Raw genomic sequence first — 10,082 nt, 5'->3', positions numbered from 1 at the left:
TTTTCTAAAAAAAAAATTGGCTGAACAATGTCATTTGATATAATTACACAATAACTATAAAATATTAAGGAGTATTAACAAACATACTCTATTATATTGTAGAGAAAATGATATTTCGACAATTATTGAAAATAAACCACAAATGAAGAAGATGAAGAGCTTTAAATTTAAATCTTATCAGAAGTAGTAGAAGTGGAAGAAGTTCTTGGAAAATAAAAACAGTACAGTTTACACAGAAAAGTCAGATTTTATAAATCTGAACAAATAAATAGATCATCATGAAGTAGGATGTTGTCCCAGACATCAAACTCATCTCAAATCATAGGATGAACACCAAAAAGAAACACTTTTAGGAGAGCTGAATCCAGAACTAATGAAAGTTTTAAAGATTGCAATTGCTTGACATATGGAACAAGATATCACATTTTGACCAACTATCCAGAAAACGATAAAAAATTCACTTCGAAAAAACTTCGGATATCGAAGAAGCGATTTATTGTCAAGACTTAATTCAAGTATTACCAATTTTAGGATATTCTCTCATACGAAAGTATATATGAAGAAGAAGTCCTGAATCAAGAAGAGTCAGATGTAGCGACATAATCAGAAACCGAATGAAGATGACGTATTTCAACCCGAAACACATGAATATTTGTCTGGTTTCTTTAGCCATAAATTATACCTCATAAAATTATCCAAAATATTATGAGAGAAAATCCTAGTCTACATATATATTAATGGTTCTATGCAGGACATTTAAAGAAATTATTTAAAAATCTTGGCCTAAGAAAAAAAATCATCATGTAATATATAGGGTTTCCAGAAGGTGAATTTCAATCCAATGGAACTTATGAGAAACTATATGGAGATGTACATTTTTTTTTTTTTGAAGAAATAAAATAGGAACCACAAAAACTCAAATCGGGAATAGCACATACCATGTCCTCGATTCATATTGGAGCAATTTAGATCATGATATAAGCTACTTTCAAAGAAGAAATAGATTTACATATTGATGTTGTTGTATGAGATAAACGAATGGGTAGTCTTCAACATTCGATATTGAGAACTATCTCGGAAAATATATGTCGGAGAAAAATTGTATGAGTACTTTATCCAAAAATTTCCAACAACTTAGTAGATCGGGATTTCAGTCGAGCCTTGACATTGTATCAAAACTTCAATGAAAAAAGGTTGATAAAAGAAATTAATAGACCATATTATATTATGTATCAAATTTCATATGCACTTTCATAATAAGTTGAGGGCATAATTCGTTCTCTTTTTCAAATAAACACTGTAATATTTCAAGTTTATGTGTATTGTATCTATAACTATAATAAGTAGCTGAACAAGTTATCTCCTCCTCTACTAGAGCTTGCTTATGTAATAATATTTATTATGTCTGAATAAAATTATCAAGTTTTTTTCCCTTCTCATATTGAATTCATGTATGTATAAATTAAATCTGTTACTACACACCTTGAGTAGGAAATAAAACAAGTTTGTGCTAGGTGTTATTGAAAAAAATCTGCGACATGAACCATTAGTTGCGACTAGGTGATTAAGCTGTAAAAAACAATATGTAAAATCTGTTTGACACGACCCAACGATATTTTGGTCAAAATGTGTAAGATTTAATTTACTATTAATAAACATGTTGGGTTTTTTTTTTTGAAAAGTAAATAAAAACTAAATTCAAGGATAAAAATAGGAACAAAAATGACTATTTTGGGTCATTAGGGACTAAATCGAGAACAAGCTAAAATATTAAGGACTAAATAAGAATTTCCCTCTCTTTTTATCAAAATCTTTAAAGCAAATAAAATCCATTATCAAAATTTGAAGTGTATGAAAGTAAGTACGAAATAGAATATGATATTGAAAATATTACGTATGAAAGTGTATTGTTTGATGGTTTTTATTTGAAAAATATCAATGAAAATAATAAAAATTCAAGATTCGAAATACTTGATAAAAAAACTGAAATTAAATATCTTTTTTTCTTTTACAAATTTCTTTTACAATGATTAGTTGACTTAAATGATTTTGTGTTCAATTTTTTACTTGTGTGAGTTGTATAACTAAATAGATTTCTTTTCACTCCTTGGGATCAATGTAAATTTGATTCGAGGTCAAATTTGACATTTAAAGAGGCTTTGCTCTGGCTATACGAAAATCGTTCTGGCGTTATCTTCAGCCTAATCAAATATCACTAATGACAATAGAACTTTACACGAACGAGCTTATTCACACATGCCACCCCATCCTTCTTACTGCTTCTACTTCAATTCCATTCCACAACGGTGTGGAGCAACTCCTCCTCTCTGTAGAACTCGCCGGAATTTTAGTCTGAGCTGGGAAATTCGGTGCTAAAGTTCTACCGATGGAATAATGTGAACATATTGATTGGATTTGTCGGTATTTAAACTCAAGATCTTCAGTTCCGAGATCTTCTTCTGTGTAGTTTTTTCAAGATCGAAATTTACTTTGTTTGTAATCTTGTTTACTTGCTGAAACTTTGTGCGAAGATCGCTTGGTAGCTGCTGCTGGCACAGCTTAATCCTATTGCACACCATTCCGTGAGTTCCGATGAGTTTTGGGTTCTGACGGTTGTTTATTTTCTTTTTTTTTTTCCCGTCTTTGTGTTGTTTATTAGTGGATCGACATTTCACCGTGTGCGTTTTTTTTTTTTGCAACGCTGGTTTGACTATTCAAGAATTGAGTGCTGTTTCTTGTTGGTAGTTCTTGCTGGACACCTTGATTTCGTATTTGCGTGAACTGATGTTTTCTGGTATAGTTAGGTCACATTTTCTTGAGGTATTGCTGTTTTTATTTCTTGATTTTTGGAACTTTTGCTTTCTTGGACAGGCAAGCGTTGTGCATTGCTGTTTAATGTTACAGAATCATTATACTGGTGTCTTTGGATGTCTAGTTACATGAAATAGTCGAAGTGATTGTCACAGTTTTGGCGTTTGTGATGATTGGTTTTTCCTTTTGAAATGTTGTTGTATGCGCATTTGGAATTGTGATAGTGGGGTGATCTAGAATTTCAGCGATGGAGGAAGGAAATGTGATTCGTCCATCACCTTTGAGGCCTGGGGGTGGTGCGTTGAAGTCGAGTTCGTCAGGGAAGTCAACACCGAGGGGTTCTCCGTCTTTCAGGAGATTGAACTCTGGTCGCAGTCCAAGAAGAGAGATTAGGAGTGGTTGGATTAGCTCTCAATGTTTCAGAAGCAACCGCATTGTGCTTTGGTTGCTTTTGATCACTCTTTGGGCTTATGCTGGGTTCTATTTCCAGTCAAAATGGGCTCATGGAGATAATAAGGAAGATCTTTTTAGTGGTGGATATGGCGGTGAGTCGAAAGGTGAGTATTCCGAACCACAACAGAAAAATAGAAGGGACTTGATTGCTAACGTCAGTTCTATGGCAGTTAACTTGCAGACTGATAAGAATCAGTCTAGTTTGAAGAATATGGATGTGGTTCTCTCAAAGAATGGAAGTCGTATTTCATTGAAAAAAAGCAATTCAAAGAAAAGAAGCAAGAAATCAGGACGAAGTTCTCGTAAAAAGAGCCCTGGTCAGCCAAAGGTGGTTCTGAAAGATATAGAAAGTGAAGATGATGTGGAAGAAGAGGAAGTTCCAATGCAAAATATGACTTATGGGCAACTTGTTGGACCATTTGGCTCTATAGAGGATGCAATTTTGGAGTGGAGCCCTGAGAAACGGTCAGGTACCTGTGACAGAAAGGGGGCATTCGCACGCCTGGTTTGGTCTAGAAAGTTTGTTTTGATCTTCCATGAGCTGTCAATGACTGGAGCTCCACTTGCAATGTTGGAGTTGGCTTCAGAGTTTCTGAGCTGTGGAGCCACAATTTCTGTCATAGTTCTGAACAAGAAAGGTGGTTTGATGGAAGAACTTACTAGAAGAAAAATCAAAGTGCTCCCGGACAAGACTGATCTAAGCTTCAAAACTTCTATGAGAGCAGATCTCATCATTGCAGGGTCCGCTGTTTGTGCATCCTGGATTGGTGAGCTTATACAGGAAGCAATTCTGTTCTCAAAGTTTACATTTTCTAACTATTTTCTCTGTTCTGTCATTATTAGTTATGTTATTCAAGGTAATAACGTGCATGCTACTTAAGTGAAAAAGTCCGATATCAAGGCGTGTGAGCTATTCTTTACTTTTACCTGATTATTCTAATCCACTATCAAATTGCTGAAAAGTATGATTATTTATACCATAATTTGTATGTGTCTTAAAACCTCATTTTAAGCCTGCAGTTGTAAACAGAAAATTCATTAAACTCTTCCACTTTCTGATGCTGTGAATAGAAAATTCACTGAACTCCGCCCCTTAGATTCATGTCTACTCCAACATGTCAGGTTGTGGTCCAAATGGTCGGCACTTATATAGTGGTTGAGGTGCAGTTGCACCAGAATTACTAGATTTCAACTTCCTTGTAATTTGTGATGCTTTCAGTGTCATAAAATCAAACTTGTCGTCTATACCTAACCAACTACTTGCTGTGACATCATATCCACATTTTGTTGTGCCTGGATTTATCAGAGTTATTATAAGTGACTCTGATCAAAAGCAAGTTATTGAGTTTTAGTACCGATTGGTTTAATATGACTTTCTTAGAATGTAGCTGTAAAGGTTTTCCATCTAAGCTAAAGATTTGTGTGGATAAATATTTGACATCCACTGTTTTTATCTTGTCAATCATGGTTTCAGAACAGTATCTCTCACGCACTGTACTGGGTTCTAGTCAAATAATGTGGTGGATCATGGAGAACAGAAGAGAGTACTTCAATCGAACAAAACTTGTCCTCAACCGAGTAAAAAAGTTGATTTTTCTTTCTGAATTACAGTCCAAACAGTGGCTAGCCTGGTGCAAGGAAGAAAATATCCACTTGAAAACTGGGCCTGCTCTGGTGCCACTGTCGGTCAATGATGAGCTAGCCTTTGCTGCAGGCATCCCCTGCTCTTTAAATACTCCATCTTTCACCCCAGAGAGAATGCTGGAAAAGAGACAATCATTGAGAAGTGCAGTTAGAAAAGAAATGGGACTGACTGATGACGACATGCTTGTTGTTTCTTTGAGCAGTATAAACCCTGGAAAGGGTCAATTCTTGCTTCTGGAATCGGCACGCTTGTTGTTCGAACAAGGTCAACTGCTGAATGATTCTGAAATCAAAGATCCAACAGCAATAGATCATGATTATTACTCAAGAGCTCTACTTCAGGATTCGAAAAATGTTGCTGGATCCACCAACAGGCGCAGTTCTTTTGATGTCTCTTCCTTACATCACAATACACTCGGGAAGAGATATAAAATGTTGCCCAAGATCGTCACCAACAAGAATAAGCCTGATCCGCGGGTGTTTGACAGAGATGCTGGCATGAGAAAGCTGTTACTCGAAAGCACTCGAGAGAAGAAACAGAATCTGAAATTTCTCATAGGTTCAGTTGGATCTAAAAGTAACAAGGCACTTTATGTCAAAACACTTCTTAAGTATCTATCTTCGCATTCAAAGGTGTCAGAGTCTGTATTGTGGACTCCTGCAACTACTCGAGTTGCCTCCCTTTATGCTGCAGCAGATGTTTATGTCATGAACTCTCAGGTACTTCATTACACATATATATCTATTTACGACAAGTATTTCTTGCTCTCATCGTATGATCCTACTTAACCTGTCATGTTGAAGAAATTATTATTATTTTTTTTTAACTTTCAAGCTTCGAGAAAATAATTCTTGTTGTGCATCAAACGACAAATTAAGTAGATATTAGGCAAAATAAGGATAACTGAAAATTCCAAAATGCAAAGGAATTTAACATGGCTGGTTTTTGGTCCACCCTATGGCCAGAAACAACGAAGGATGTTCCTCTATAAACTTTATTCGACCATTTAAATATGCGCCAAATTTATAGGCAAGAGAAGATCTAAAAAATATGGGCCTTGGTTTCAAGCAAAAATATTTGGGCTTAATTAAAAATTTAAAATCATAAGCAACTCTTCTTAAATTCTAGAAGTTTTTAACATATTGCAGAGAAAATCAAACATGTCACAAAATTGTGATAGTTATTGCTTGCATTGATTTAGATGCACTGTTATACCAGTATGAAATTCCCATGGTATAGATAATTTTTTGTCTCTTCGTAATCTGCTATTATGGTTGATCAATGAAGCGCTCATATCACCTCACACTTTAGTTCTTGACTATCACATTGCATGAACACTTCTGAAATTGATATTTCTCACATTTATGAAAGCTTGTATGTGCTCTTTCAGAGGCGACTAAATGATTGAGTGTAGACCGTACATTTATTTGTTTTTATCACATTTCTTGTAGCTTCACGCTCATTTACTTCATAGCATTGAAAATAGGTGAAATTTTTTCTACCTGATGAGATTAGTATTTAACTATTTATACAATTCTGGATTGTCCTTGCTTTACGTCTGTGCAGGGGCTTGGAGAGACATTTGGAAGAGTAACAATCGAAGCTATGGCATTTGGACTTCCTGTATTCTTCTTACTTAATTGTATTCTCTTTATACGACGGTGGTTATTTTTTGGGATGGTTGAAAATATAACCCTGGTCATTCTATTTCCCAAAAAATTAGTTGAGATTGTCCAAATTTCCCTTTTTTTTAATTCAAATAACACAATGGTCCATAATTTACTCTTTTGGGCAAGCTGCTTTCAAAGCATCTTCACAAGTCAATGCCATTCTTAGTAATAGATGGATACATGGTCTGAGAAGTCATACAGTTCCTTTCTTGTAGTTCTGTGGAGTTGTAAAAAATCGTGTTTTGTAATTTGACGCCCTCGACGAAAACTTTCTGGAATTGTAGGTTTTGGGAACTGATTCCGGTGGCACTAAAGAGATCGTTGAGCACAACATAACCGGTCTTCTCCATCGATTGGGACGTCCGGGGGCTCAAATTCTTGCAAGAAATCTTGAATTTTTACTTCGAAATCCCACAGCAAGACAAGAAATGGGGGCGAAAGGTAGAGAAAAAGTAAAGAAAACGTACTTGAAGAAGCACATGTTCCAAAAATTTGGTGAGGTCTTGTACTCGTGCATGAGAATAAAGTAGCCTTCGCCACAGGTCTACCCACAGATCATTCTTTTGTTGGTCGAAAATTTACAAAATTCTTTAGCCGCGGAAGTTTTCTTTGCATTGTTATCAAATTCAGCTCGTTCTCTTAATAGTGAGATATCTTGTGCTGGTTTCTTGATTGCCATACTTGGCGAGCCTGAACAACAGTCTATATTCTCCTTCCTGGTGTTCTAATATTTTAGGTAAATGATACTTGTGTATTGAATTGCTTTATATTTATCTTAATAACACTTCATTTATCAATATGAAACAGAATAGAATCCAATTTTGGAACAAAGTTATTGGCCTCGACTCGGACACACTGCTGAATATAACCTTAAAGTTCTAGACAACATCCTGATTGAACGTGGCCCGAAAATTCATCTGTCGCATTCACTCTTTCCGATCTGCAACTCTTCAGATCCAATATAAACATCTGGTGCCGTTCACCGGGCCTCCTAGAACCCATCACGAACACCTTGTCTCTGCACGTTGTCATGTGGGTCGTATTCTGCACATTATCTGGCTGCTTCGCCACTCCTTTCCATTCCGATCCTTGCAGTGCCTCCACATTACCGCTGCAAGACAGAAAGAATCTCCCATCTGCATTGCCAATACAGTTTCTTGGACAAATTGCACTGTTTAAGAAATCTTTTTGAACTGAACTCCATTGCCAAGAAGCAACATCAAATGTTTCGGCGCTTGTCTCGAATCTACCTGTAAGACCGGAAAACAGAGCAATATTATCAAAATTCAATTATCTGTCGAGAAATTATAATTTGACGTTCTTAAGAAAATATGTTCCCACATGTTCAAAAGAAGATCAAATCCCTAAAATGCTACCTTGCATGCTTGTGACATATCCTCCGACGACATAAAACTTTCCGTGATGGAATATCCCGGCTGATTCATCGCGTTCTGTTTCCATCTCCGGCAGCATAACCCATAAATCTTCCGTCAAATCATACGCCATGGCGCTTTTCAACGCAGATTTCTCCGTGTCGTGTCCTCCAGCAACGAACACGAATCGCCGATCATCAGACGCACATGCAAAGAAAGATCTCCGGCAACCAGGCATGGGGGCGCCTCGTCTCCATTTAGCAGAAACAAAGTTGTAAACAAACACATCATTGGAAACCTTCCATGTCGTCGGGTCCCAGCCGCCAATCACAACAAGGTTCGACCCGATTCCAACGAGCTGGCAGAACATTGGTAACCCATCATCCTTTTGATCCGGTATCGCCGGAAGTTCAGCCCAACGACCCGTTTCCGGTTCGCAAAGCGTTAACCTGTAAACCTGGGTGGGTGAATACTTCTTGGTTCCGGGTTCTTGCCCCAAGTCACCGACCTTGGCTTGAGAAAAGACGACAATTTTCTGTGCCAAATTCGCAGCTTTCCGCCGCTGCCAAAACTCCGGCAGGTGAATCGTATCCTTCCATTTCATGCAAGCTGATGCAACAAAAGGAAAATTCTCTTGAGAAATCCGAATCAAACATTCCAATCCAACATCATCCGGCAGACCCGGAATAAGCTCCATGTATCCCACAGGCCGAGTCTAAATCAGAATCCACCAAAAGGGTATGAGTTAATTTACTTTCTCTTCACAAAACAAAAAGATCAACCTTCTTTATGACAAAAAGAAAAAAAGCCAACAGAGAGCATACATAAATTTAAAGTGGAGACCTTTCTCTAGGTCTTTCTAATTAATTAGGCGCGAGAAAAATACAAAGCTGGTGATTTTTTCTCAGTCGAGTCAATTCTTGGCTTATGCTGGTCCCTAACTTTTTCCTGTTTTTTTTTTGGACTAAAGGGAACAAATCTTTTTCACGAAAATGAATGAAAACAAAGACAACACAGAGGCAAGGAGAAAACTTTTTGAGGTCGATTAGTTTTCAGTATTGTTCCTTAATATATACAGAAAAGAAAGCAGATACAGTGATTAGTTCTCGATAGCAGACAATCTGGCCAATAAAAAGTGCCAACTCAAACATCAGCCATTTGCAAAAAGTGTCGTTTGGAACTTCTGAACCAGTCGCAAACTTGGTGCACTATATCTCTCACATATTCGTTCCATTTGAAATATCTTTGGCCGTTTCTTAAATCTTTTCAAAGATCTTATCTTTATTTTATGACTATATATTTTACATGATCTTTTAGAATTTAAAATAAAAATCAGTCAATCATTTTTGACAAAACTTGTGTGAAAAGTTCACACGAGTCGTATTTTGTGAAACATATATCTTATTTAGGTCATCCATGAAAAAGTATTACTTTTTATGCTAATAGTATCTCTTATTTGGGTCATCCATGAGAAAATATTATTTTTTATGTTAAGAGTGTTACTTTTTATTTTGAATATCGATAGGGTTGACCCGTCTCACAGATAAAGATTCGTGAGACCGTCTCACAAGAGACCTAATCATATTCAAATAAGCTCATTCATTGTATATGTTACTCGAAAATCAGTATCAATATATTTCCATTTAGACATTGTATTTAAATATTTATTGTATTTAATGTTAAATGAGAATTCGGAACTTTATTACATATTCATTGTAAAATTGTTATAATAACAAACCTTTGATCCAATTAGGAAAACTCTTGGATACTTTTAACAAAAATAGAAATATTATCCCAATTTTCAAATTTTTTAAAAAATATTCGTCGTATCACACGATATATTTTCCAAGATAAGGAATTAACTATCCATTTTTTAAAAAATAAAATAAAAGCGCCAAACAAGCGAAGTATGATGATGATGTAGTCCTAACCAGCATGAGGCAGTTCTATAATCAATAGATAAATTCTATGGGCAGAAACAGTGTGCCCATTATATATATATATATTAGATAATTAATTGCACCAATTTTTAAAATTTATTTTGAAATGTTTCCGAAACAAATTTCTTCGATTTGAAATTGAAAAAGAAAAAGAAAATATATAAAAAAGGAGAGGTTTATATATTTTCGA

General features: G+C 35.8%; 2 protein-coding genes across 4 annotated transcripts; one reads left to right on the top strand and one right to left on the bottom strand.

Annotated features, from left to right (window-relative positions):
* The first annotated feature begins 2,228 nt into the window (after nt 1–2,228).
* Nucleotides 2,229–7,295, top strand: LOC140975774 (uncharacterized). Of its 3 annotated transcripts, none has more exons than XM_073439678.1 (5): nt 2,229–2,582; nt 3,036–4,031; nt 4,739–5,628; nt 6,476–6,532; nt 6,864–7,295. In XM_073439678.1, exons 2-5 carry the CDS (start codon nt 3,059–3,061, stop codon nt 7,107–7,109), a joined length of 2,166 nt encoding a protein of 721 aa, XP_073295779.1. In that variant the 5' UTR covers nt 2,229–2,582; nt 3,036–3,058; the 3' UTR covers nt 7,110–7,295. The 3 variants fall into 3 exon arrangements, with proteins under 3 accessions (XP_073295779.1, XP_073295777.1, XP_073295778.1); XM_073439676.1 differs by having other exon boundaries at nt 2,872–4,031; XM_073439677.1 differs by having other exon boundaries at nt 2,229–2,794; nt 2,872–4,031.
* A 48-nt stretch (nt 7,296–7,343) lies between these two features.
* LOC140975775 (F-box/kelch-repeat protein At1g80440) lies at nt 7,344–9,098 on the bottom strand. Its single transcript, XM_073439679.1, has 2 exons — nt 7,956–9,098; nt 7,344–7,829 (listed from the first exon to the last, which is right to left on the bottom strand). The coding sequence occupies exons 1-2, from the start codon at nt 8,647–8,649 to the stop codon at nt 7,450–7,452; spliced, it is 1,074 nt and encodes a 357-aa protein (XP_073295780.1). The 5' UTR covers nt 8,650–9,098; the 3' UTR covers nt 7,344–7,449.
* Nucleotides 9,099–10,082: the final 984 nt, after the last annotated feature.

This window comes from Primulina huaijiensis, chromosome 4 (genome assembly GCF_012295235.1).
Source record: "Primulina huaijiensis isolate GDHJ02 chromosome 4, ASM1229523v2, whole genome shotgun sequence".
In the NCBI taxonomy this organism is placed as follows: Eukaryota; Viridiplantae; Streptophyta; class Magnoliopsida; order Lamiales; family Gesneriaceae; genus Primulina; species Primulina huaijiensis.
The sequence above is the reverse complement of the archived record's forward strand: the minus strand, read 5'-3'. Positions and strand labels throughout refer to the sequence as shown.